This window comes from Haliotis cracherodii, unplaced genomic scaffold (assembly GCF_022045235.1).
Source record: "Haliotis cracherodii isolate W230 unplaced genomic scaffold, xgHalCrac1.p SCAF_8, whole genome shotgun sequence".
Taxonomy (NCBI): Eukaryota; Metazoa; Mollusca; class Gastropoda; order Lepetellida; family Haliotidae; genus Haliotis; species Haliotis cracherodii.
Genome location: NW_027266341.1, coordinates 19,173,527 through 19,200,914, shown reverse-complemented (window position 1 = coordinate 19,200,914; position 27,388 = coordinate 19,173,527). Strand labels below are relative to the sequence as shown.

Sequence of the window (27,388 nt, the reverse complement as noted above, 5' to 3'; positions counted from 1 at the left end):
TTAACTGACATGTTTTAGCTTTTAAAAATCCCATGCCAAACAAATTTTACATAATATTGAACCAAAAGAATCCACACACTGGTAACGATCACTAGAAATACATTATGAGTGCATAAAATTCAAGAATATTAAGATTTCAATTTGAATAACTACATATCGCATGTATGCTACTTCTAAAAGATTTATTAAAGCAGGTAAAAACACTGTTACACAAATGACAGTGGTAAACGTCTTGTACAACACATTTCGCAAGGCAAAGATACCATTGTAATATTTCTGAAGATTGATACAATGCATTACTGTGTCAGAGACCATATAATATATAATATCATATGGTCTCTGATAGTGTTGAGTAAGAAAGAAAGAAGGCTTTTTCAGTCCAGCTTGTGCTCTTTCAAGGACAGCGGGGCTTTGATTGGCTCGGTACATTATTAGTTTGGATACGTTATCACACATCAGTTCTGTTAGCAGATTACTATCCTATTATACTTTATTACCTAACGGTGACAGGTGTTTAGAAATAATGGGATTAGTACAAGTGTTAACTGGTGTAACAACGCCGTTAATTTAATAGTTGATTGCCTTGTCTCAGTAGCACAGACTTGGGGCATTTTGAACATGATGTGTTTGACAAATGACTAATAATAATAATAATAATAATAATAATAATAAAACATTTTTTTTTGCTTAACGTCACACTTAGCAATATGTTCCAGCTTTATCATGCGGAGGTCTGTAAATAATCATGTCTGGTGCAGAAACGGACCTATATACAAGTAGGTGGTGCAGACAAACAGGTGATTGATATTATGAGGACCGTCGGTGACACGACACCAATGCCTCCAGTCGCCTATTAAGACGAGCAAAGGTTCCCGATGATCTATTCCAACGCGGGTATGTGGGGTTTGGGGTTATAATAATTTATACTAATAATTACAGTTATTAATATTTCACAATAATAACGATAACAATTATTATTAATAATATTAATATATAAAAGCAGACAGACACCCCCACTGACTGTGGTTGCGACAGATATTTGAATAGATTTATGCATGTGATATTCAGTCCGACATAAAAGTTTAACACGCAATGGTATTTGTATTTAGATTAATTTTAATGTTAGTAGACTGTTATATGAACTTAACCACTTCAAAATTCTATATTTCATTGTAAAACTGAAGCTTCAAAGGTCTCCAAAATAATTCATTTACGCATATTTTGTCTGTGTTTTTTTTCAACATATATTGAACTTAACCACTTCAAAATTCTATATTTCATTGTAAAACTGAAGCTTCAAAGGTCTCCAAAATAATTCATTTACGCATATTTTGTCTGTGTTTTTTTTTCAACATATATTTCTTAAAATCTATAACTGGAACATTTGTTTTAGATGCGAAATACTTCCTTTTTCCGGAAAAAAAGTTATGGATAGGAAACAGTTTCGTTGAAAATAGAACATATTTTTTGACATTACGACCCGGAAGTGAACCATCCATGTGCGCACGTGGTTTTCATAATCAAGCGTCAAAATGGCTGAACAGAGATGGGTACCCCTGGAGTCTAACCCCGATGTATGTAATGACAGCCTCTTTATTGGTTTAAAACTTCCATTAGGCTGGAGAATTGTTCCTAGCAACTAGTTTATGTCTGTTTTTGTCTTTCACAGGTGCTGAACAAGGTGAGAAATCGCGGTCGGAGTGTCAACTGAAATGTCAACACGACAGTGGAGAGCCGGCTCAGTCCGAGGCTGATGATGCAGAACGTTCGGCATCGTGTTTATCATAACTAATGCATGTCTGCAACTGGGCGATCTATAAACATAAGTCAAAGAAAATGTGTGCCCACACAATGTTTAGAAAAACCCCATAACATTCAAAGGCTGTGTGATATCTGTGATCGCCGACGTGGGTTGCTAGTGCGGATGTTTTGAAGTAGGCCTATAATTTTTTAGAATGTTGCTGAGGCAGCATTATGTTTAGCCAATTTATCATTATTTCCAACTGACAAAAGTTCTACAACATTTGGAGATATATTTATATTTAATATCTTATTTTGATCTGACTTAATTTGAGTTTTATTAAGACTTATATTAGCTACAAATAAGAATCACAAGAAATCTTCTCGTGTGTTTGTGTCTAATTTTCCGTCTAGGCTCTAGTCTTTGATATCAGTGCAGTGTGTGGAATGGTTCTGCCCCATTTGTCAGACCCCAGTTATTGGACAGATCAAGAAAGACGGGCTGGTCTATCGATATTGTTGCATGGATCAGCACAGATTGGCTTATATCTCTTTGATATATTTAATTGTTTCTGTGCTCTGAGTGTAAGCTTTAAGTGCTAGTTTGATATACATCCATTAAGTTAGTTCGCAAATGGCCTGCTCCCCACAAAGTGCTTGATGTAACAAACAACCAAACTCACACTTTCTTAAAATTCCAGTTAATTTGGGCTCTTTTCCCTTCTTAGATTAAATGCAAACATAATTGTATGCTTTTGTATCCTTGAAGAGTAAGTTTATGTTTAAAGCCTACACATATATTAAGGGTATTCAGTATTTGTAAAAGAATACATGTACGCAAGCTGTGAAGGCTACAAAGGGTGATTGTGCCCTTCACCCAAATTGTGATTGTGCTCATTCACCCAAACTCACTCACTCACTCACTCACCAAACCATCCACACACTCACTCACCAACTCAAACTCACTCATTCACTCACCCAAACTCACTCACCCACCAAAACACTCACAAACTCACCTACTCAAACTCACTCGCTCGCACACTCACTCACTCACTCACTAACTCACTCCACTTGCTATTGATTATTGGTTTTGCTGGCCAGTGGTCAGAAGCATGAGTGAGTGAATGTTGTCAACACTGATGACCAGCTTTGTCAGGCAAAGACCCATGGGGACACCTATATGAATAGGTTCCCACACCCTATTGCTGGTAGAAGGGGATGACTAGATTGAGTCGGGTGTTAAGGCTGTGTGATTTGGTTGGTTGCAGGTCAGTGTGGAATGGCTGTTAAACAACAGTTGCTCAATCACTTCATTTATCAGGGTGGTGGGAAAGTCTTGTAGTTATGGTGTTTGCTTGTCACGCTAAAGGCCCTGGTTTGATCCCCAACATGACTACAATGTATGATGTCTATGTTTGGTGTCCCTCGTAAAGATAATGCTGTCATATTGCTGAAAATGGTGTAAGACTCACTCACTCACTCACTCACTCACTCACCAATACCCACACACTCACTCCATTTATCTAGCTATGATATCCCCCTACGGAAAATTCTAGGGTGGGGCCTTGTGCTTATAGCCCCTAAATTTGGAAAAGGCTCACATTTTCAAATACAGTGGGTCACTTTAACACTGTGCTGTTTTGGCGTTCCTCTGGAATATTTGAAATTTTTCACATAAAGGGCCCATGTCAGAAAATTCCTGGAGGGAACCCTGTATCTTGACTACCATTTGCCCTGATACAGCTGTATATATATAACACTCCCATGCTTACTCCCACCATCCCACATGGCCTCTTCCATCTTCCAGTACATCCATGACCTCGGAGCCCCAAGCAAGTGGCAGTTTGTGGATGTGTTTGGTTTGGACGATGACCTCCTCGCCATGGTACCCCAGCCAGTGGTGGCCATTATGCTGTTGTATCCACTCACAGAGAAGGTAAGGCATGACAGGAAAATAAGAAATACTTCTTGCTATTTTATGCAATTGCCATGCCGTCTTATCTTCATCTTCTAGAGGCAAGAATGTCCACTAGCCTATATCAAAGCGTAGTTTCTACCCTTGCCATTTAAAGCTTAGGGGGCATGGGTGGCCCAGTCGTCTAAGGCGTCACGATTCGCTGTGCAGAAATGTGTCCCTTGGGCACGCCAGAAACCTATGATTGTGGGTTCGAATCTCGGTTCGCCCCGATTATGTTTCTAGGTTTGTCAGCACCATACCCATGCTCGTGGGTTTCGTCGAAGTGGTAAACGTCTGAGACCTGCATCACTTCGGGCTTTCCTCCCACATTAAGTTGAAACGCCGTGATATAACTGGAATACTGTTAAAAGCGGCGTTAAACCCAACTCACTCACTCTCTCACACACCATTTCAAGCTTACGTTACTTGGATTGATCATGTCGCCATCCCATGTAGAAGACAAGTTGTGTCCTTTGTGATGAAAATGTGATAACTAATCAGATCACTGTTCTCATTTCGAATGGCTTCACAAAGACGATTACCATAGTTGATCAACTAACAAAAAATTTGCGATTTCATCCTTGACAGATAAATGGCAGATTAACAGAGTAAAGAATCTTATTATTACCACATTTCTCTTTTGCAATAACAGAGACATCCCGACAAGGGAGTCTACACCGTATCAAGTAACTAACACTGCACATCTCATGACCTGCTCAGTTGACATTTTCGCTTGTGGCTGCGCTACTCGAGAAAATATCAACTTTGCAGATCACTCGATGAGATAGACCTATGAAGATCCGGGTTAGAATAGATTGTCATGATATTTATAATTAATTACCTTGAGCGGAACCTTCCAGGGAAACTAAGAGACCTGTCAAAATTGAAACTTTAATCTTAAAGAAAGATCTTGAACAAGTTAAGTTTTCATGCTAAATGAACATCCCTTTGGAAATAAGATTCAGGATGCGACATCACTACAATTTCCAGCCTTGTCCCTGATTATAACCTGAGAAGCTTGGAATGCAAGAAGGTCTCTCAGGTCGCAGTGACTGCGAATTATTGATTTTTGCGTTATCTGTTGCATTGTCGTGCAACACATACGCTATGTGTCATCGAAGACCTGCGGTGTTGTTGCAGGGCTAATGGTGTCGTATTATTTGCCGATCAGGGCTTGAAAATTAACCTAACGTTATTGTAACGAAACAATATTTTGCTACTAATATACTTTCTGCATATTCAGATGCTATTTTCATTTCTATGGTAATAAGGCTCAAGAACTGCTTTCATATAGATTTTGCTTGGTTTAGAGACTTGCTTACTCCAAAATAATGAAAAGTACTTTTATTTTATTCTGATAATGCAAAACAAGAGGATAACCAAAAATGATTTTTTAATATCTATATTAACCGTGAATATGGATCCGGCAAGATCCGGGTAAGGATTGGTCTTCAGCAACCCGTGCTTGTCGTAAGAGGCGACTAATATGGAATATTGCTGAGTGAACAGTGAACATGGCACAAATGGCAAAATATTTCAGATATCAAATAATCCAATGTCTGTTTTGATAATGTTTTTCCACCTTTCAACCTGAACCTTTCGCAAGAAATAAAATCTGCCAACACTGATTTAAAGCTCTGACACTACTTTTTATTTTATTTTCAATCTTGAATGTAGAATTGATCCCCCAGTTCCCCATGCATAAGGTGGTCAGGCTGAATTTGTCATGCTGTTAACCTCTGGTATCCCTGGTTCAGACTTGAATATTGACACACCTGCCGTGATATGACTGCCGTGTAACACAGAATCCTCTCACTGACATGCTTTCATATCCTGCTAGGGGCGGTCGAGTAGCCTAGTGGTTAAAGCGTTCGCTCGTCACGCCGAAGACCAGGGTTCGATTCCCGACATGGGAACAATGTGTGAAGCCCATTTCTGGTGTCCCCTGCCGTGATATTGCTGGAATATTGCTACAAGCGGCGTAAAATGATATTCACTCACTCACTCACTCACTCACTCACTCATATCCCGCTTTACTTACCATACTGTTGTAGCCTTGGAGCATTTACTCACAATGACAAATTATCATTCACATTGGGTAGTGATAGCTTTCTTTGCGTATTCAGTATGTTGTCACTCTCTTGGGTCCAATCTGATGGATATTTTTACACCAGTGTGTGCACATTTAGATAAAAAAAAATTCTGCTTAGCCTTAAAATACTGTTTCCGGTAACTTCTATTTGAACCTATTCTTGTGGTGCCCCAAGTATGTAACATCACATAAACTCACAACAACGACATACATGTCGTTTTGACAATAAGCTAGACATGATGCCTGTATCAAAGCCAAGTTTCTACCCTTGCCACATTAAGGCCATCTTTCTTGGCTCAACCCTGGCGCCCCCTTGCGTAGATCATGAGTTGTGCCCCTTGTACTGAAAACGGGATATCCAATCAGATCTCTGTTCTTACCTCTGTTCTTACCTCGTATCTAACGGGATCAGATGGTCAGACTCGCTGACTTGGTTGATGCATGTCATTGATCCCAAATGCGTGGATCGATGCTCATGATATCAATCACTTGATTGTCTGGTCCAGACTCGATTATTTACAGACTGCCGTCATATAGCTGGAATATTGCCGAGTGTGGCGTTAAACAACAAAACAACCAACAACCCTTCTTACCTCGTATAGCTTCACAAAGATGACAACTACCATAGGTGACAACCGAGTCTATTACAAGTTGAAAACATTTGTGATTTCATCCCTGACACAAAAACAGGCAATTGTTGGGGGGTTGAAAAGATGACAAATATTTGTATCAGTATAGGCAGTGGTAAATCACTTTCATACAAAGGTGTACCAGTCGTGGATGTTGATTTTGTGAAAATTCTCTGATTGGGCTATCGATCGGTAGAGAAACAGTTGGAAAGGATACATGGGGTCACAACGCTAAGCATACTTCTTCTGTTTTTGTTTTCTTATTTTATTATGCGTGTTTGTACGCAAGCAACTCTAAATTAATGGGGTTATGGTGATTTGTTTTTCATATTTTCATCAAATATACAACTTATCTTGAGCTCAGCTTCCTAATCCAATCTTTGAAATCGTCCAGATGATCATGTTTTGATTAGCGAATTATGAGTAATGTGACTAGTGTCCCTTTAATAATGTCTTGCTTTTCCAAAAAGATCATCAGGAATGATGGTTTTCTGGTTTGACAGTCCAGACTAACAAGATTTCAATCAAGACATGCTCTCTTTCCCAGGTAGAGGGAAGCCCAATTGGAGATGTGGACACAGGTGTTTTAGAAAAGGCCTACTTCATCAGACAGACCATCCGCAATGCCTGTGGAACTATTGCGCTCGTACATGCCCTGGCCAATAACAAGGACAAGATTGAGTTTGATGGTCAGTACTACATGGCAAGCTTCAAACATACAAGTTTTTCTTACAGTACACATGAATGTCGGATTCTGATTGGTTGAGATCCATTGCAATATTTTCAATGTACCCTCGTAACATGTAATGTACATTTCTTACATTCCTTGCTTGAATTGTTGAACTGTTGCCATTACATTTGCAACATACCAACCACAATTTTGGATCTATTAATAATGTAAGAGGCCATTCTCCAGATATTTACAATAATTTCTGAATGAAATAGATCTAGGGGGAACAACTCTAAGTTTGTTTTCTGTTGTGTGTTAAAATGCCTAACTGTGGTATTACCGATTCGGACCAAAACATGCATCAAGTCTTTGAAAGGCATTCAGAGGTGATACACATAATGAAGAGAATTTAAGGATGTCAACTCCTTCAACATTTCGGAGTATATGCTGACTCATTCCATCTGGTGAATGAATGTTATATGAGGCTGAGAGCATATATATGTACATGTAAGAACAACAAAAGTAATGAGACGTGCATGTATAAGATGTGTGCGGTAAGATAAATTCATTGTCCACTAGTCATGCTAGTCACAATGTTAGTTATGTTCCCAGGGGCACAGGTGGCCCAGTCGTTTAAGGCACCGCAATTCGCCGCGCAGAGTTGCGTCCCTTGGGCACGCCAGAAACCTATGATTGTGGGTTTGAATCCCGGTTCACCCTGATTATGTTTCTAGGTTTGTCAGCTCCATACCCAGGCGCGTCATGCCTGTAGACGTTAAAAGATGGTACTTGTTGTTACCCTGTCTGGGGCTCGGCATTAAGGGACTAGTACAGGCAGCCACACAGACGTGCATGCACGTTGCTATATAAGTGCAATAATCTTGAATGTCAAACCCCATTTCACCTCCCCCACCTTCACCAAAGTGATAAATGTCTAAGACCTGCATCACTCCGGGCTTTCCTCCCACATCAAGCTGACACGCCGTGAAATATCTGGAATACTGTTTAACGTGGTGTTAAACCCAATTCACTCACTCACTCAGTTATGTTTCCCTCACAGGCACTTAAAGTCAGTGACTCATTTCAGATTATCATTTATGTATGTAATTATTCATTTTGATGTCTGCTTGTGGAACAAACAAAGTGGACCCAATTTTTATGACCAAGGAATGTGGTCCTCATTTATTATCGTCCATAGGTGATATGTGTTGCCTGAGGTTGTGTGACAAATCTGATTGTGTTTTTTTCTAGATAGCAAATATTTCACCAAGTTCCTGGAGAGTACCAAGACAATGAGCCCAGAAGACAGAGCAGGCTTTCTGGAGAAAGATTCTGTAAGTTGAAGTTTTCCTCCTGGTGCTACCCCTGTGGGGAATCGAGGACAGAATAGGTCGCCTGTACCCATGCCTCTTGTACAAGTAGTTACAGGCCACCCTCATTTTTCTGACTGGTGAAAAATAATGCCTGTTAATTCTGTTTCTCTCTGTTTCTTTGTGCCTTTCTCTCTCTGTCTGTCTCTGTCTCTGTCTCCCTTTCTATGTCTTTCTGTCTGTTGTATCGCTTTGTCTCTGTTACACTGTGTGTGTGTCTGTCTCTGTCTCTGTCTCTCTCTCATCTCTGTCTCTCTTGTCTCTCTGTGTCTCTCTCATCTCTGTCATTGACTGAGTTACAATTTTTGTCGTTGACAAAAAGGTGAAACATGAAACTTTGCTGTTGATAATGGTGTCGAATACACAGGAATTAAGTGTAATTAAGGAATGAACAGATTTGATAGAGTTATGTCCCTTTTCTTACATTATGAATGTCATCCAAGGTTGCTTGTGCTTGGACACAAAGCATGGTTGATGATAATTGCTTATGTTTATATTCCTTTCAGAATATGGGGAACATTCATGAAGAAAGTGCACAGGAAGGCCAAACACAGGTAAAGAAACTATTATTTTATTTTGAGGGTAGGGTTCCGTTCCAGAGCAGAACTCATGGACCTTTTAATATTTCTTTGAAACTTTGTTTGCGCGTCAGGTATTCACTGAACTGGTTCCTTATGCTCAGAATATTGAACATTTTGAAAGTCCAGTGAGGTTATGTTATGGAACTTTGTTCAATGGATGTATGTATGTCTGTCTGTCTGTCTGTCTGTCTGTCTGTCTTAACCTTCACATTTTCAACATCTCTAAAATTACAAGGCCTATGAAACAGAACTTTGCATGAATGATGCCAGCTTTGCTAACAGACTTTCTGATCTGACATTAAACATGGCTGCCATGGCGACCATTTTTAACATGTCAGCTTTCATTACTCTTCCATTTCTGCATATGTTGGACAAGTTGGACTTCAAATTAGGGAAGTGTTCGTTTCCATAACTCATCAACGGCACAGTCTTTCTTTGTGAATCTATATTTGCCCATCAGAACAAAGTGCTGATCTGGTGCCTTTATGTTTTGAATTTCTAAGGCCAAAAAGATGATAACAAGACTTTTGTTAAGTAAGGATAAGAATTTATGGAAGAACAACTTCTTTATTACAATTCATCCATAAATTCTTATCCTTACTTAGTTCTCCAACTTCTAAATGCCTATCAAAGAAGTTAAAAAGACTTTTGTTGTGGAATTATCAGTTAGAGATTTGAAAATAGTTCGTGTAACATTGCTATCACATAAAAATGTATTGAAAAATGCCATAACTAGTTCACATCATGGGAAGTTAAGGAGAGCATTTAAATGATAGAGGGAATCATTTGGTTTGATCTTATCAGTCATAGTTCTGTTGGGCAACAGGGATACAGTGGTCCCCAGCTCCCTGTTGTTATCCATAAGAGGCAACTATATAGTCCAGCCAAAATATAACTCCATAATCCCAGCCTCGTTCGGCAAGGGTGGAAACTGGACTTTTACCGTCAGTTACCTCCCTTGCCCTAGGAAGATGGTAATGTCAGATTTGGAACAGTATTGGTACAGACACTAAATGAAGCAGTCATAAAATATCTTCAGTTGTGCCTGAAGTGGACACAAAACAACACATACAGCTACAGTGTCACGATGCTTTTTCTGTTTTATTTGCATATATTTAAATTCTTAACAGTACCAGATTTACCTGCTTTGACTTCTGTCAGACATGATTTTGTTCTCGTTAGAAGATGACCAGTGACCAGAGACTATATAAATTGATATTTATGAACTTAACAGTTATCATTGTTTATTTTTTAAATTAATTTTGCTATTGTATCTATTTATTTTTCAATTAAAGTTTGGTTGCAAAACTAAAAACTATTTGATGTCATTATTGTGGCTCTCGCTCTGGTTAGACTGAACCGTAAACAGAAAACTAAGAAAGTGTAACATGATGTGATGCCTTGCCGTGATACACACTCATGTTTCACAACATTTACCCCATGATACTCCACATTATTCCATAGATTGGAATATCATAGACTACAGTTCTCAACTTGTAAATAATCAGTCAAAATACTCTACAGTTCCAGAAACCTGAGGACAATTATTGAATTGTGGTGTCAAATTTAGAAAGAAAATGATTTTCAGCAGGTATCTTTTAAAGTATACTTTGTTCACTGTAATAAGTAAATTGGGTGCTTCAAAAATTGACAAAAGGGGGTGCTTGCGTGTGTGGGGGGTGGGGTGGGATGGGATGGGTCTGTGTGTCTGCCTGTGTGGGTGGTTCAGTATTTTTAAGGATTTTGTTATTTTCATCACTGCCAGAGTCAGTAGGGTACAGTTGAATGATGCAATGGTGTACAGATGCCAACCATTACAGTTTGAGCGTAACAGTTACGATTTACAAAAGAAAACCTACGTTATTATAGTCTGGAAGGTAATTTAAGGTACCAACATTTACTACAATATCTCAAAAACTATCGTACCTACTCCAGTCAAAGTTGGTATGAGATTATTAAACAGTCATACATAACTCGAAAGGGTGCACAGGAATCACGCACGTTGAGACACCCAACGCTAACACCGTATTCGCGCGTGCGTGATTCCCGTGCACCCTTTCGAGTTGAGTTGATTGGTTCAACTTTCTGTTTCAATGAATGCTCGTTCCATCCGTGACGAACAGGTCTGGTTGTTGATGAAATATGATAATAGCTAAATAGACAGATTTTTTATTCATGCACCGATTGTCTTTAAATGTAATATCCAGTTATGTATGACTGTTTAATAATCTCATACCAACTTTGACTGGAGTAGGTCCGATAGTTTTTCAGATATTGTAGTAAACGTCGGTACCTTAAATTACCTTGCAGACTATACACCTGTCCTTCCACAAATTATGAATATTTTTTCATGTACTGATAAAATATCATGCAGAGCATTTGATAATTCAATGACATGAAATCATTTTGTCAATTGTTCTTTGTGGATGCAGACAGGAACTTCAATATCAATTTGAAACTGAAAACACCACATTGTCTGTCTGAAAAACAGTTAAGTAGTGTCACATAAGGAATTTTACAAATATGTGGAGTTTTTACACCGTTTCACTTATGTCTTATCCTAATGAAAATGTTAAAGCAAAACCATGCATCATGGTACTGCCAACAAGTCATTTTCACATGAAATTATTCTGTTTTGTATCCCACTGATTTACTCCAAGACTTCAGTTAGGTTTGGCATCTCTCAGTAATGTGTAATTCTTCCTGGCTCGCTGACCGTGTAAGCCTTGGGGCATCTTCATCTGGTCCTACAGATAGAGCCAGCTGTATCTAGCTTGTATGAAAACAGTCCTCTTGACTTGCAAAAGTGGTGGTCCAAGGGACCCCCAATAATTAATTATCAGGGTCCCTGCAGACAATAAGAGGGTCCTGTAAAGTAACGAAATGGTGCAGTGTACTCTACGAATAGAGTTTACTTTAGAACCTGGATTGAATCAATGATCATGTGGACAGTGGTCATGATTGATGGATGAAATAACACCTATAATTGCACTAGATGTGCTGGAGGTACAATGAATATTAGTCCTGATATGTCCTTTTCTGTGTCATTTCTCTACATTTGTGCGCAATGGATGCACATTTGTGCGTCAAGTAAAACCCTGGCCCCCACACTGAAGCAACCGCTGCCTGTTAGTGTTAGGGTTGGGCATATGATGGTTCGTGGTAAGAGAATAAATCCGTTATAAGTTTTTCTGAAATATTAATGTCATGGAAAATATTGCTCTGCTCCCAATCAGTTATTGATTACAGTAGAACATGGATATAACGAACACGGATATAGCGAACAAACGGATACAACAAACTGTTAAAAAATTCCTGATTTATCTCCTATATATATCATATAAAATTTACGTATATAACAAACTCTCTACAGCGAACTGATATCTGATCACAGACAAGCCCATCTATCACTAATTAGTGACGTGTATAGTGAAAGGAGAAATCTCTGTGTCAAGTGTCACTGACAACTGGCTGTAACGAGTTGACAATTCTTTAGCTATGCCCGTTTGCACTTACATGGAACCCAGTCGCAACAAATGGCCACGAGAGGGGCACAATCTGCTTATCCCGCAATAAAACAAGCTGGTCAGGAATGGTTTCTAGGTTTGTCTGCATCATACCTTGCTGTAAGATTTCACCAAAGTGATAAACGTCTAGACCTGCATCACCTTGTGCTTTCCTCCTCCATGAAGCAGACAGGCCGTGATATAACAGTTATATCATGGTTTAACTGGAATACTGTACAATAGGGCGTTATATCCAGCTCACCCACTCCCTGCACTGTACTTCATGGGACTTGTTTGTATTTGTTGTAGGCTCCTTCGAGAGAGGATGAGGTGAACCCCCACTTCGTGGCCTTCATCCATCAGGACGGCGGCCTGTACGAACTTGGTGAGTTTAGTACAACTGAGATCACATGATCACTTGTGAGTGTGTGCATATATACTACTCAACTGTTGACAGGGTTAGTCAGATATTTCGTTCACTTTAAATACACACGTAACATGTAAAGAGAATCAGTGTTGTGTATCATGGAAAGGCCAAAATATCCCTATCAAAAGTTGAGTAGTATATATAGTGCATGCTTGGGTAAAACAAGTAATGTTTGACCGTAACATGTGTTATATTTGCGATTAAACTTTCTAAATGAAGTACAAATTCTTGTTTTTTGGGGGGTTAAGTCCCATGCAGGATTCAAACCCATTCTCAAAGAGAGGCAGCTTATCATCAGCACACAAAGTCAGCGATCTAACCCACTCAGCCACCGAGGCGACTAGAAAATAGAAGTCTGCCAACTGGTAGTCCAGATCACATACCAACGTCTATAAAGTGACCCAGTGTATTAGGGGACCCCCTGTAAAAGCCTTCCAAATTGATGATAAGTTACAAGGCAGAATAGGTCTCCAGTACCCTAAACTGAAAATAGTATTCACTCACTCACTCACTCACTCACTCACTCACTCACTCACTCACTCACTCACTCACTCACTCACTCACTCACTCACTCACTCACTCACTCACTCACTCACTCACTCACTCACTCGTCTAGGTTTTAGGGTGCCTAGTTAGATTTTATTTGCTTCTACTCTAAGTAGAGGTGCATGGCATTTCCGGTATCCCACGATTAGAAATACTAATGTGTGTATGTACATCATACTATGTATGGAAAATACAGGTGTATTGCATGTTTTCCAAATCGTTCATATTTTCATCTTGTTGGCAAGGTTTACATAAGTGACAAGTTGAACTGAAATTATGACATTCAGAATTGATTCCTGTAATTGAAATAGGGTAACTAATCGCGACCAGCTTCCTGTGTATACTGTGTCTATTACCCAATGTTGTGACCATAGCAACAGCCAACAAAATAGTGGACGACCTCAAAGGTGACAATTATTTTTATTCAGGGTCCAAACAAAATACAGATGATAGATTGCATGCAGTATCTTGTGGTAGATAATAAATTGCAAAAGAAAGTTGGGCCAATACCCATCACAAACTGTAAGCCTCAAGAAGATTCATCGAGTGTGCATTTGTATTTGTCTCCTTGCTGATTTTCACCAATCTGTTATAAATCTGTATGCATTTGACTACCGAAATCATTTGCTTCCAAATTGAAATAATCTACAGTAAGACTAGGTTGTTCTACATATTCATTCAGTTCATGCAAATATACGCCAGCCAATCCTACTTCTTATCTTTGATTCATAAATTCGAAGGCAAGCTGTGTGTCCATTTCAGGTCAGCTACTATCAGTTCAGTCACAAACACCTAGTTTGCCACCTGTCACTGTCCAGGGTTGCATTCCTTGGTCATGCCAGGATCTGCTGTCTAGGGTTTTGATATAGATCTTAACTCTGCCAGCACCATTACTGGGCTCTCGCATGGGTTTCACCAAAGGGTTGAGATCCGTAAAGATCCGGGGTAGAATAGGTCTTCAGCAAACCATGCGTGCTGTAAAATATGACTATGCTTGTCGTAAGAGGCGACTAACATGATCGGATGTTCAGACTTGCTGACTTGGTTGATGCATGTCATCGTATCCTAATTGCGTGGATCGATGCTCATGATGTCAATCACTGGATTGACTTGATCATTTACAGTCTGCTGTCATATAGCTGGAATATTGCTGAGTGAGGCATTAAACAACAAACAAACAAACAAACAAACAAACAAACGGGATCAAGGGCTAAGGCCTGCCTTTTCTCCTTATGATACCGACCCGTGAAGAGTAGGTCTTCAGCAACCCATGCTTGCCGTAAAAGGTGGCTATGCTTGTCGTAAAAGGCGACTAACGGGATTGGTTGGTCAGGCTCGCTGACTTGGTTGATGCATGTCATCAATCCCAATTGCGTGGATGGATGCTCATGATATTAATCACTGGATTGTCTGGTCCAGACTCGATTTTTTACAGGCCGCCGTCATATAGATGGAATATTACTGAGTGCAGCGTAAAACAACAAACCAAACAACAAACCTTATGATACCTTACCTATTAGGCAGTTTGGCAAGGACTACAGGACTAGTGCCAATTTCTAACGCTGTCCAGACGTAATTAATTACAGTTGGCCATGATGTGGCTGGAATATTGCTGTGTGAAAACAACAAACCTTTCATACTTCATAATTGAAAAGGGTAGTCTATTGGTTAAGTGTGTGCTTGTCACAGGTTCGATTCCCCACATGCGTGACTTTCTAGAGAATGGGAATTACGATCATCATTGCGCAAAGTCTGTTTTGTGCGAGTGGGCCCAGGAGCAGAATAGACCCTATGTTCTTGTATGATCCGACTAAGATCAGATGGTTGAATGGGTGACAGGTTGGATCTTTGTGTTGGCCTGGCCCAGAATCCATAAATCAGGCCTTAGATAAACATAGGTACACTTAAACTCCACTCTTGGTTGATCACAATGTGTTCCCCCTGTGAGCGGTCCCAGGTTAGAATAGGCCCCCATAGGAGGCAGTTAAGGTGTTCCGACTAGGTGACTGGAACGATAGCATGTCATGGTACCCTGATAGTGTTGCACACATCAGTCACTGGATTGTCTGGTCCAAACTTGATTATTGACAGGTCATCATCATAAAAGTGACATTTTGCTGAGTGCAGCATTAAATCACGCACGCATGCTCGTACGTACAGACAGACAGACAGACAGACAGTGTTCATTGTATCATAATGTATTTGTATAACATTTGTCTTGAAGCTGGGTTTATTTGGCAGAAAATGGGAACAGATGAACATTTCTCTGTACATGCAATGTGTCTAGACTTATCATTGTTTTAATCTATCTCAGATGTCCATATTTGGTGACATTTAATCATCAGTGTTGTTGTGTTTGGGGCCAGATGGACCATTCTTCATGGGTGCCATATTCATTAAGTGCAACAACAGGATTTTCTTTTGCTATGTATCCCAAGGAATTTGTGAATTTAAGATAAATTTTAATTCTTGTAAGAAGTTTGTAACTCTGAAATGTAAACTACAAGCCTGTTTAAAACTATGTTCGTATATATCATTATCAACCTAACTTTGTCAGTATAAGAGAAACAGTTTTGTTAGTGTTGCGAAGTTCAGTTGTATTTATTGACTTGATTGTGGATACTTTGCTTAGTAATTTGATGTCAGTTTGTCAAAACCCCAGGACGCTTAACTAGAATCAGTTATGTTTTGTTAACTCTAATCTTGAATGTTAAAAAAAAAATTTGATATTTTTGTCAACAAAGCCGTGAGAAATCGGTGGACCTAGCAGCAGTGAGATTAGGCCTGGTCACGACTATCTATTCCTGAACAACATACCATGGCTCCACAAGATAAACCAGTGACATGTGCTCATGTAAATGTCCTGTTGGGATTCCAGGTTAGAATAGGTCCCCATGCTGGTCACAAGAGGTATCCAGGCATTGGCTGGTCAGGCTCGGGTACTTCGGGGATTGGTCCTCCTCCCCGACACTGGGGATCTTTTGCTGATATCAGTCACTGGATTGTCTGTACCAGACACGGTTGTTTACAAGCCACCATCTTATAGTTAGTATAATGCTAAGTGTGGCGTTAAACAAAAAATAAACAAACAAACAAACAGATAATATAGTGAAAAATTGAAATGTTGGCTCTAAGCCTACACTGGTGCAATCCATTAATATACAAGCTGCATTCACCCGGAGAGCGGAAGGTCGGGAGTTTAATCCCCGGACGCATCATACAAATAGACAATAAAAGATAGCACTTGATGAATTGTTTTATAACCCAATAGTATAGCAACATCCTGCGTAATTACCCAATGGACCTGTGAAGATCCGGGGTAGAACAGGTCTTCAGCAACCCATGCTTGCCCTAACATTTGTGCATACTGGACGCACAGTTTTGCATCATGTCAAACTCTGCTCTAATCTGAATTCTCAAAAGAGTATTAGCTTGTACTTTCAAATCCAATTCATTTTTCGACACTAACTCTGGTCCGCTGGTACAAGTCTAGTATATTTTCTTAAATACCAGTAAAATGAAATAAGTGGTGGTCTGGGGTCGTGTTATTTTGGCGACGAACAAAGTATTTTAATTGGTGGTCCAGTGGTCTTGTGTTATTTTAGGGACGAACAAAGTATTTTAATTGGTGGCCTGGTGGTCTAGTGTTCTTTTGGGGATGAACAAAGTATTTTAATTGATGGTCCGGGGTCAAGTGTTATTTTGGGGACGAACAAAGTATTTTAATTGGTGGTCCGGTGGTCTAGTGTTATTTAGCGGATGAACAAAGTATTTTAATTGGTGGTCCGGTGATCTAGTGTTATTTTGCGGATGAACAAAGTATTTTAATTGGTGGTCCGGTGGTCTAGTGTTATTTTGGGTACGAACAAAGTATTTTAATTGGTGGTCCGGTGATCTAGTGTTATTTTGGGTACGAACAAAGTATTTTAATTGGTGGTCCGGTGGTCTAGTGTTATTTTGGGGACGAACAAAGTATTTTAAGTTGTATGATTTTTTAAATCAGCGCTAGATGAGGACCATTGTGTCTAGTGGAGATCCAACAGGACCAGATTTCCTATGACCAAAATGGTCCACAGGACCAAAACCAGTGTCAAATACTGTTTTAAGATGAGTCCATGTTTGCTTCTCTGTATATTGTATTTTGTAACCATTTTGTATGAATTGAAATTTTATGGATTCATATATAATATGATATTGTTGTTTTCAGATGGGCGTAAGGAGGGACCAATCAGACACTCTGATTCAACACCAGAGACCCTCCTGCAAGTAAGTAATTATAATTCATCAAGTCCACACCCTTAAGCTTTGTCATTGCGCTACATTATTATCCTGGTCCGTGAATCTGAGTGTTCACTGCTCCCTGGGGAGTATACAACCTAGGCTGTCTGTAAGGCACTAGAAGGCTAACAGCCATTATACCCATTCTTCCTATCGGGTACCCATATCACTGCTGGGTAAACAGAGTGCATTGAAGTGAGAATTTACAGGGTGATATAATTTTATCTGTAAAAATGAAATCTATATTTTCTACTGAGTGAGCATGGCTACTTACATTTGGCCTTTTGCTTGATTGTTTACTCCTGGGCCCACTTGCACAAAGCGATATTAGCGCTAAGATGATCGTAACTCCCATACTTTAGCATACGCTTACAATAGTCTAAGATCGCTTTGTGCAAGTGGGCCCTGGTCTGTAGTCGGAGGGTGAATAAAACCAAAATGGTATTTAAAATTTTTGTTTAGTTTTTAGAACAATTCTTGTCATTTAACATGTTTAAGCCTTCGAATGTTTATTGTCTAGCAGTTTTACTTATTGCTGTACAAAAATAGCATTTTTCAGGGTTTTATTTTATCCACTTTTAATTTTTTTAGGGTCAGTGGGTCTGTAACCAAATCTGAGATGATATCACCTTAATTGACCTGCTGTTATTAACATGTTAATTCACTGAGGAAAGCTACACTTGTCAGGGCAAGTTATAGTTTACGGTTTATGCGGGTAAACAGAATGCCAATGTACCTTGACATCGCTGCTCATAATATCAATCATTGTTTTGTCTGGTCCAGACTAAATTATTTACAGGCTCCTATCGTGGGTTTCACCGAAGTGATAAACGTCTGAGACCTGCATCACTTTGGGCTTTCCTCCCACATTAAGCTGACACGCCACGATATAACTGGAATACTGTTAAAAGCGGCATCAAACCAAACTCACTCACTCACTACAGGCTCCTATCCCATGCTAAAGCTAAATATTGCTTAGTGCAACTAATTTAGATGAGGATCTCACCGACAATGTCGTGTTGCTTAGGGAACAGTTCAAAAGTTAAATGTAGGATCAAAAATTTAATTCCTCAAGTTTTGAGACATATTTAATAATTCTAAAAATGTTGAATTCCTTGTAATACTCAGGACATGCCACAAGAGTCTGTGATGCAAAACCCAACATTGTGGAAAGACTTGATGTACCTAATGACAGCTCCTAACAGCATTTGCCTGGCGAATCCTATTGCTTTAGAGTTTTCATTGGCAGTGGTGCTAAGAGCTTGTGGGCTGAATTAACTGTTTTTTTCTCTCAACTCACCCTGACCGACAATGATTTCGTATAAAAAATAAGAAATTGTTTTTGCTGAGTTTAGTTACTACATGTATATAAAAAACACTGAGAAATCAGGTAAATTTGAAGGAATTAAGATTTAACACCAAAGTTTTGACCGGGTCCCTTACTGTGGGGATAAACTTGAGGCATTGCAACAAGTCTGACAAGAGTTATCTCCCTTACACCACTGATATAAAATATGTTCAATAGATCCCACTCACCTCTTCTTGTGACAGTCACTTGGAGTTCTCATTGCTCATGCTATCAACCACCGGTTTGTCTGCTCCAAGCCAGTTGGGGATTCCGGGTTAGAATGGTCCCCCGCAACCTATGCTGGTCCAGGCCAGTTGGGGATTCCGGGTTAGAATGGTTCCCACCAACCTATGCTGGTCCAGGCCAGTTGGGGATTCCGGGTTAGAATGGTTCCCACCAACCTATGCTGGTTGTGATTGGTGAGTTTGTTGATTGCTTGCCATCATACTCCGACTGTATGGGACATTATCATAATTTCAGTAACTGGATGCAATTGTTTACATGCTGCAGTCATATTTATGGAAAATTACTGAGTGTTTGGAGTTAACAAGAATTTGTCTGGACCTGCCCAAAGTATGAAGCAAATGTCAGTAAAAATTCCCAAAGTGGAATTTAAAGATTTGACAAGTGGCACTATTATAGTAGTACAGGAAACTGCGGTTAAAACGAACCCAAACGGACCACTAATTTTAGTTCGTTATAACCGTAGTTCGTTATAAGCTATGTACAGCATGGATACAGCAGTGGCCGGGACAAAAAAATAAGTTCGTCATATCCATCAGTCCGTTATAAGCGTAGTTTACTGTAATATATCTTATTGCCTTATAGAGGTGACTTGCCTTTTACTGATAACAGGACTAATAAACAAGAAGAGGTTCTTACTTTTACATTTTGGCATTGAATGAAATATTTGAATGCCCCTGATTTTAAGATAATATGGACTTGTAAGGACTTTATTGAACAAAATTACAATTGTTACCCAAATTTCACTTATCTTGGAATCCTAGATAAATCCCAGGTTAAATAAGACAGAAAGAAACAAATAAATATCTGGTTTGGACCATCTTCCTGAGGCAAAGGAGTTAAATAACTCTAAAAGTCCAGTTACCACCCTTACTGAAATATCGTTGCTATTAGGAGTTATGTCTCTCCTATTGACCTGATTGACCAGTCATATACCACTCTCGTATCTCTTGCATTTACATCAAACCAAATTGTCGTGCCACGTCAAGACGTTCTGTTCAAGTTAATGTGTAAAAAACTTGAGCATGTTGATTAAAAACATGGATAGATTTGGAAAATATCTGTCGATGCCCAGTTGACAGTACACATGCTTTCAAACCGAAAGTAGACTGAATTCTGAACAGCAGTTGTTGATTTCGTTTTTCGATTATACTTTTTTTTAGGGGGGGGAGGACTCGTTGGTACAGCCAAAATAAAACTCAGCCTAGGTAGAGGAAGAGGTGAAATGGGGTTTAACATCACGTCCAAGATTATTGCATTTATATGGCGACGTGCATGTGTGTGTGTGCACGCACGCTTGTTCTAGTCCGGACTTGTGCAGTTTTTGTAGTGCTTGCCCTCTGAGATACCATGCCGCAGTTATCATGAATACCCCACCAAGTATACTAACTCCGAGCTGACCAGTCCTTGTTTTAACCCCTTAACGCTGAGCACCAGACAGGAAAACAACAAGTACCATCTTTTAATGTCTTGGTATGACACAGCCATGGATTGAACCCCAGATATTCCGCTCTCCGGGCGTACGCTCCACCACTAGACCAAAGAAGCAGTCGCCTTGGGAAGACTGGTCTAGACTAGTAGTGTGGCTTTATAATGTTGCCTGGCATTTATAGCATTCAGTCTCTCAATTCCCGCAGGGAAAGTATGTAATAAAGGTTTACCGAAAATTAGTAGAAGTACCAGACCAGACAACTGTGCATACGCAGCAGACAGCAATTTCCAGTTTGGCTTCTGTCATTCCATTTAGAAGTGTCAGAGCATGTCTGCTGAAAATGTCAATAGAGTCAAGTCTGATGAAAAACTGTTCCAACGTGAAACTTGCCAATACAAGTTTATGCTGTCCAAAATGTTTCACGAACAGTGAATATGTATGCCTCGTTTTTTCACCTGAAATAACTTTCACAATGCGTGACAATGCGTGACAATGTCAATCATGCCGTCTTTCTTGCAGTCTAGGGGGAGCACGTGTGGTCCAGTCGTCTATGGCATTGTAATTCGCTGTGCAAAGTTGCGTCCCTTGGGCATGCCAGAAACCTATGACCGTGGGTTCGAATCCCAGTTCGCCCCGATTATGTTTCTAGGTTTGTCAGCACCATACCCGTGCTCGTGGGTTTCACCGAAGTGGTAAACGTCTGAAACCTGCATCACTTCAGGCTTTCCTCCCACATTGAGCTGACACGCCGTGATATAACAGGATATACTGTTAAAAGCAGCGTTAAACCCAACTCACTCTTGCAGCCTAGCCAGTGAAGATGCCATCTCAAAAAGACCTTGTATCAAGGTCTGTGGGATTTTAGTTTATCCTAAAGATAGCATTCTGTGTTTCATGGTTATTAAAGACCATGCACATGAATGCAAAACGTTAAGTGGACTTGGGGTTCGGCGCTTGTGGACATCAGCTGCAACTACCAGTATGACAGTATGAAAAACAATAATGTCAAACATCATGTGCTGCTTTTCAGTGTTCTTCAGAACAGTTTTGGGAAGAATTTGGTTTCTCATTTTGCAGGGGAGGTCTAGTGGTTAACATGTTAAAAGAAATTAATAAACATGTCATGTTCAGTTTGAATTGTCCTCGTGAAATGTTGGAACTTGACATTGGAATTTTGGAATTAATGGGGCACCCGGAAGCCTAGTGGTTAAAGTGTTCGCTCGTCACGCCGAAGACCCGGGTTCGATTCCCGACATGGGTAAATTGTGTGAAGCCCATTTCTGGTGTTCCCGCCGTGATATTGCTGGAATATTGCTAAAAGCGGCGTAAAACCATACCCACTCACTCTAATTTTTCAGTTTTAAGATTTGTATCCTTCAGTAATTGTACCCTTAGTTGTCTTCCCAGGTGCCACAATTCGCTTGGCAGAGTTGCGTCCCTTAGGTGTGACAGAATCCTATGATCCTCGCTAATAACAAATTCCGCCGGATGAGAATATTTGTTTATCAACACCAAACCCCTTACCATGGGTTTCACCAAAGTAGTAAACATCTAAGACCTAAATCACGTTCCCCTTTCCTCATGACACACCAATTGACGTACTAATGAGAGCAGCATTAAACCTAACTCACTCACTCACTCACTTCCTCAGGTACACTGCACACCTGTTTACCGGCAGTCTTTCCTGTGTTAATATGAGACAGTGTGTACGCTGTTGGCCTCATGTGGGGTCCTGCAACTAACAAACAACAATATCTCCGAGGAGAGCCAGCTACATTGCTCAGCAAACCCTGACTAAGTTTTGTACTTGCCTGCACCTATTTACTTTTGAACTCTGCATATGTATGCAGAATGTACACAGGAAAGGTCAAGCCATTCAACGTTGTTGCTATTTAAGAATTCTTCACTGAGGAAGTGACAAGCAATATTACTGAATGCTTTTTCTGTCTTCTGTGTAGGAATCCTTGGCTCTTGTTGTGTTGTATTGTGTTGCATTGTGTCATATGATAGTAAGGGACATGCATGATGTCGTGAACTGGCAAGGTTATGTTATTGTACACGCTATGTTTTTGTACATAACTTGTAGTTCTTCATAATTCATGTGGGCGCAATGGGGTAGTTGAGTGGTTAAAGCGTTCGCTTGTCACGCCGAAGACCCGGGTACGATTCCTAACATGGGAACAATGTGTGAAGCACATTTCTGGTGTCCTCCGCCGTGATATTGCTGGAACATTTCTAAAATGGGCGTAAAACCATACTCACTCACTCATTAGTCATGTTCCCAGTGATGATCCGTGCTAGAATAGGTCTTCAGCAGCCCATGATTGTCTCAAGAGGTGACTAACATGATCAGGTGGTCAGGCTTACTGACTTGATGCATGATGCATGTTTACATATTCCAATGGTGTAGAACGATGCCCATGATGTTCATCATTAGTAAGTATGGTCCGGACTCGATTATTTACAGACCGCCGACATAAAGCTGGAATTTTGCTGAATGGAACATTAAACAATAGAGGACTGTCGGTTTATGCACATTTGGTTTTTGATAATATTTCACATTAGTTGTTGCTTCAATTTGATGGGTGTTTGGGGTGCTGTGTAAAGGTAGCTGATTCTGAATTTGAATCCCAGATTTGTCCCGATGATAAACCATGGTTTGTCAGCACCTTTCTTGTGCATATTGATTTCACTGAAGTGGAAAGCATGAAGTCATACAAAAAGACCTTAAAAGATGGTATTAAGGGGCTAAAACAAAGGACTGGTCGCCTCGGAGTCAGTATACAGTCTGAGTCTGGTTATTCATGTTGAACTGTGGCATGGTATCTCAGAGGGACAGCACTATAAAACGGGCCTAGTGCATGCACATGCACATGCACACGCACGCTTGCACCATATGAGTGCAATAATCTTGCCACATTTCACCTCCGCATTACTTGCTGTGATCTAAGTAAAAAACTATTCAAAGCATCGTTAATTTTTACTTTGACAAGTAACAGTGAAATGTGATCAGGTGCCTCAGTCCTGACTTTCCCTGCTGACCTCCACGGAAGGCTCCTGAAAGTCATATGGAGCATGGGAGCCACCAGCTGTCGCCATTCATAGTCCTGCGTCAACAAGCATAACATTTGTCGCATATATGTAATCTTGATTAGTCCTCAATCTTCAAGTAATTCCTCGCCTAGTTGCCAAGTGTTTTTGATTTATTGTGTGCGACAATACATTTTCTTTCTATTAGTTTACGAATCCACTGACCTTAAAAACAAGAAGTGATGTTTTGGAGGAACAATATGAAAAGTATAGTTACCTGTTTGCCACAAGAGTGTGTACTTGTGATTTGGCCCCTGAGGATTCTTGGATGGAATTTGTCCCCAACAAAATATGCTGGTAGTAAGAGGTAATGAAATGGATCAGGGGTTCACTGTTCAAGGGGACGGTGGGGTAGCCTTGTGGTTAAAACACTCAATTGTCCCGCCGAAGGCCCTGGTTCAATTCCCCACATGGATAAAATGTGTTAAGCCCTTTACTTGTTTCACACACCACTGCCCGCAAAATGAGTTTTTTTTACCCACTATTTTTCAAATAGAATATTGCCAAGAGACCATCTTTAAAGTCCTGTAAAGCAAAAAAAATAAATTATTTGGACATTTTAAATTTCTCTGTTTGTTAACCTAATCCTAATTGCCTAGACTGATGATCATGATGTCAATTACTGGATTGTCTGGTCCAGACTTGACTATTTACGCATTGCCATCATAGAGTTGCTATAATGGTGAGTGCAGCGTTGAACAACAAACATAGAAACAAATGTTTCCGCCGATAATCGAAACTGATTTTTTTATATACTTTTAATGTTGCAGGACACAGCCAAGGTCCTGCGGAAGTTCATGGACCGGGATCCAGAAAACATCAACTTTGCAATCACTGCCTTGGTCCAGAATTAGGACTCGTCTACCAGGTCAAGCAAAAATGCACCACCACATTTTCTGTGGCTTATTGCAACAATCCTGCTGATTGGCTAATATCTCTCTACTCTCAAAGCAGTGTGGTTGCTTTTGTTATATGCATAGCCAGGTCAGCAGGTGGTTCACCAAGGAAATATTTCCAAAACAGTTGACGTAATGACTTTTTCCAAAAAACAAATATTTTCTTAGCAAGAACATCAACCTGTGCCTTTTGAGTACAGGAAAAAATCATTGAATGAAAAAATTAATAAAATAGATAACTCAATTTGAGGTGACATTTGCTACTTCATGTAAAACCATTTCCGTCACCAGTACACTATCAGTATGCATGTGGACCATGTTCTGGAGGCTCACTTCAGGAAGAGGTTTGCCTTATGTCTGTATGTGATATGCCCCGTATTTACTGGTCATTAAGCTTGTATCCTGTGAATGAATATGCTTGTTGTTGTATGCTAGTTTGATGTTCATGATATTGATGGTGAAAATTACAACTAAATGGTTGTGTGTCAGTTTGAACCATAATTGGTAGAGTGAGTATGGTGAATGTTTAATCAACCGATACCGATTTCAAAAGTTGTAAGGAATGTGTGTTTAAAGCCATGTTGTATTATTGTACTATGGTGCATAATTAGCTTAATGTTACAATTATAATGATCTGTTTCAAGTATTGATGGTTTGATCATTTCAGGCAAATCATGGTTCATTGGTGTTTATTGAGAATTACAGTTTCTTGTTATCCACTTCCATGTTGAAATAGGCCAAGGAATTCCAAGTCCCTTCATTATAAGTTATTGTTTGTTGTGAGAAAAAGGTTTGAAAGAGAATACTCTGGTAGGTTCGTTTTTGTTTATGTGGACAGCCTTGATCGATCATTTCAACTTAGTGCTTTGGCTGAAAATTATTTCAAGTTATCTGGTTCAGATGTCTTCTTTGATTATTTTCTTCAGCTGCGAAGAAAAAGTTGTCTTGTCCATCTTATAATGAAAGTGTCTACTCCATAGTCCCTCCGGTGACAGTATATTCCCACAGTGCCATTGACAAGTGAGTCACAAGGTCTGTAGGATGGTGAGATGTACCACATGTGACAGCCAATTGACTCCTTTTGTCTTGATTTTTAGAAAGCTATTTCGTTCAGTTTCATGAATTAGATCCTAGTCAATTACCAATTTTCTTTGTGTTTTTATTCAGCGTTCAGCTCGAAAAATCGATGTCATTTTGGGTAATGAAACACCGTCCTGAAACCCTTCGTGCCATAGATAAATAATAACTGTTGAAAACTACAGGTTAATCAATTATTTGTGTTGATTTGGACCAATATATATTTTTTTTTATTGTTGTTTTATGCTTTTGAACATTATACAGGATGCTATATAATATGTTCATTGCCATCTGGGTGGGGATTATTTCTCTATATGTAGGTGACTTGTTGGACAAAGCCAGAAAATTAACCAAGATTTTTGTCTCCAATTGGAATAAGGATCTTACACCATGGGAAATGTCTTCAAAAACTGAAACTGAAAAAAATTGACCCAGTAATAAATAATTCCATAATTTCACAAGGTTTGATATTTGAAGTGTTTAACACTAGTGTGTCCTGCAGAATCTTGTTTAGTTTTGCTAGAATGGGGTCACAGATACCACGGTTGATGATCAAAGACGGTTTCAGCGTGAAACCTTTGACATGTTTCAACTCAACATTGATCAAATGGGTTCTTTCCATGCTTCATGTTATGTAAGCAGAAAGACTACCAAAAAAATGGTCACATTGTGTAATTTGAAATCATGGCGTATGTCCCGATATCTGAGATTGTGGGAGTCAGCTGTCAGCATATGTCCCCCTTTTATATAAGCTTCCAGTCGTTGTTTGATCATGTAACAGCAGTGCTATCAGACGAAGATAATTTCTGTGAATGGCCTAAAATGTTTTATTTGCCTGTATATTTTTGTACACGGGCATGTTTTCTGATGTATGCATGGGTTTATTGGATGATATTTTTTCAGTACACACCTGCAGGTCTCCGTGGCAACGCTATGTCCTACACGTGCCAATGTTCATGTTGCAGACTGTAATAAATATTGCTACAAGCAGTCTCGTGTCATGTTTCTGTTAGATCCACTAGGGCACCATGGGTATGGCGGAGAGGCACAATCACGTATCTGTTGATTGGGCCAGTGAGGAATCTTGGCTAAATTAGGCCCCCAGCAACCTATGCTTGTACCAGGCGACTTAATGGATGGGGATGGTCAAGGCCCCGTTCCACACGGTGATCTTAGCACTTAATGGATGGGATGGTCAAGGCACCGTTCCACACAGTGATCTTAGCAGGTAGTAAGGGATGGTCAAGGCCCAATTCCACTCAGTGATCTTAGCACTTAATGGATGGGATGGTCAAGGCCCCGTTCCACACAGTGATCTTAGCACTTAATGGATGGGATGGTCAAGTCCCTATTCCACACAGTGATCTTAGCACTTAATGGATGGGATGGTCAAGGCCCCGTTCCACACATGGATCTTAGCAGGTAGTAAGGGATGGTCAAGGCCCAATTCCACGCAGTGATCTTAGCACTTAATGGATGGGATGGTCAAGTCCCCGTTCCACACAG

At 39.8% G+C, this 27,388-nt stretch overlaps 1 protein-coding gene across 2 annotated transcripts; it reads left to right on the top strand.

Annotated features, from left to right (window-relative positions):
* The first annotated feature begins 1,516 nt into the window (after nt 1-1,516).
* On the top strand, nt 1,517-26,865 carry LOC139449991 (ubiquitin carboxyl-terminal hydrolase-like). Of its 2 annotated transcripts, XM_071231602.1 has the most exons (9): nt 1,517-1,574; nt 1,670-1,681; nt 3,548-3,676; nt 6,966-7,107; nt 8,340-8,422; nt 8,965-9,012; nt 12,855-12,930; nt 17,726-17,784; nt 24,680-26,865. In XM_071231602.1, the coding sequence occupies exons 1-9, from the start codon at nt 1,533-1,535 to the stop codon at nt 24,761-24,763; spliced, it is 675 nt and encodes a 224-aa protein (XP_071087703.1). In that variant the 5' UTR covers nt 1,517-1,532; the 3' UTR covers nt 24,764-26,865. The 2 variants fall into 2 exon arrangements, with proteins under 2 accessions (XP_071087703.1, XP_071087704.1); XM_071231603.1 differs by lacking the exon at nt 1,670-1,681.
* The last annotated feature ends 523 nt before the right edge of the window (nt 26,866-27,388 follow it).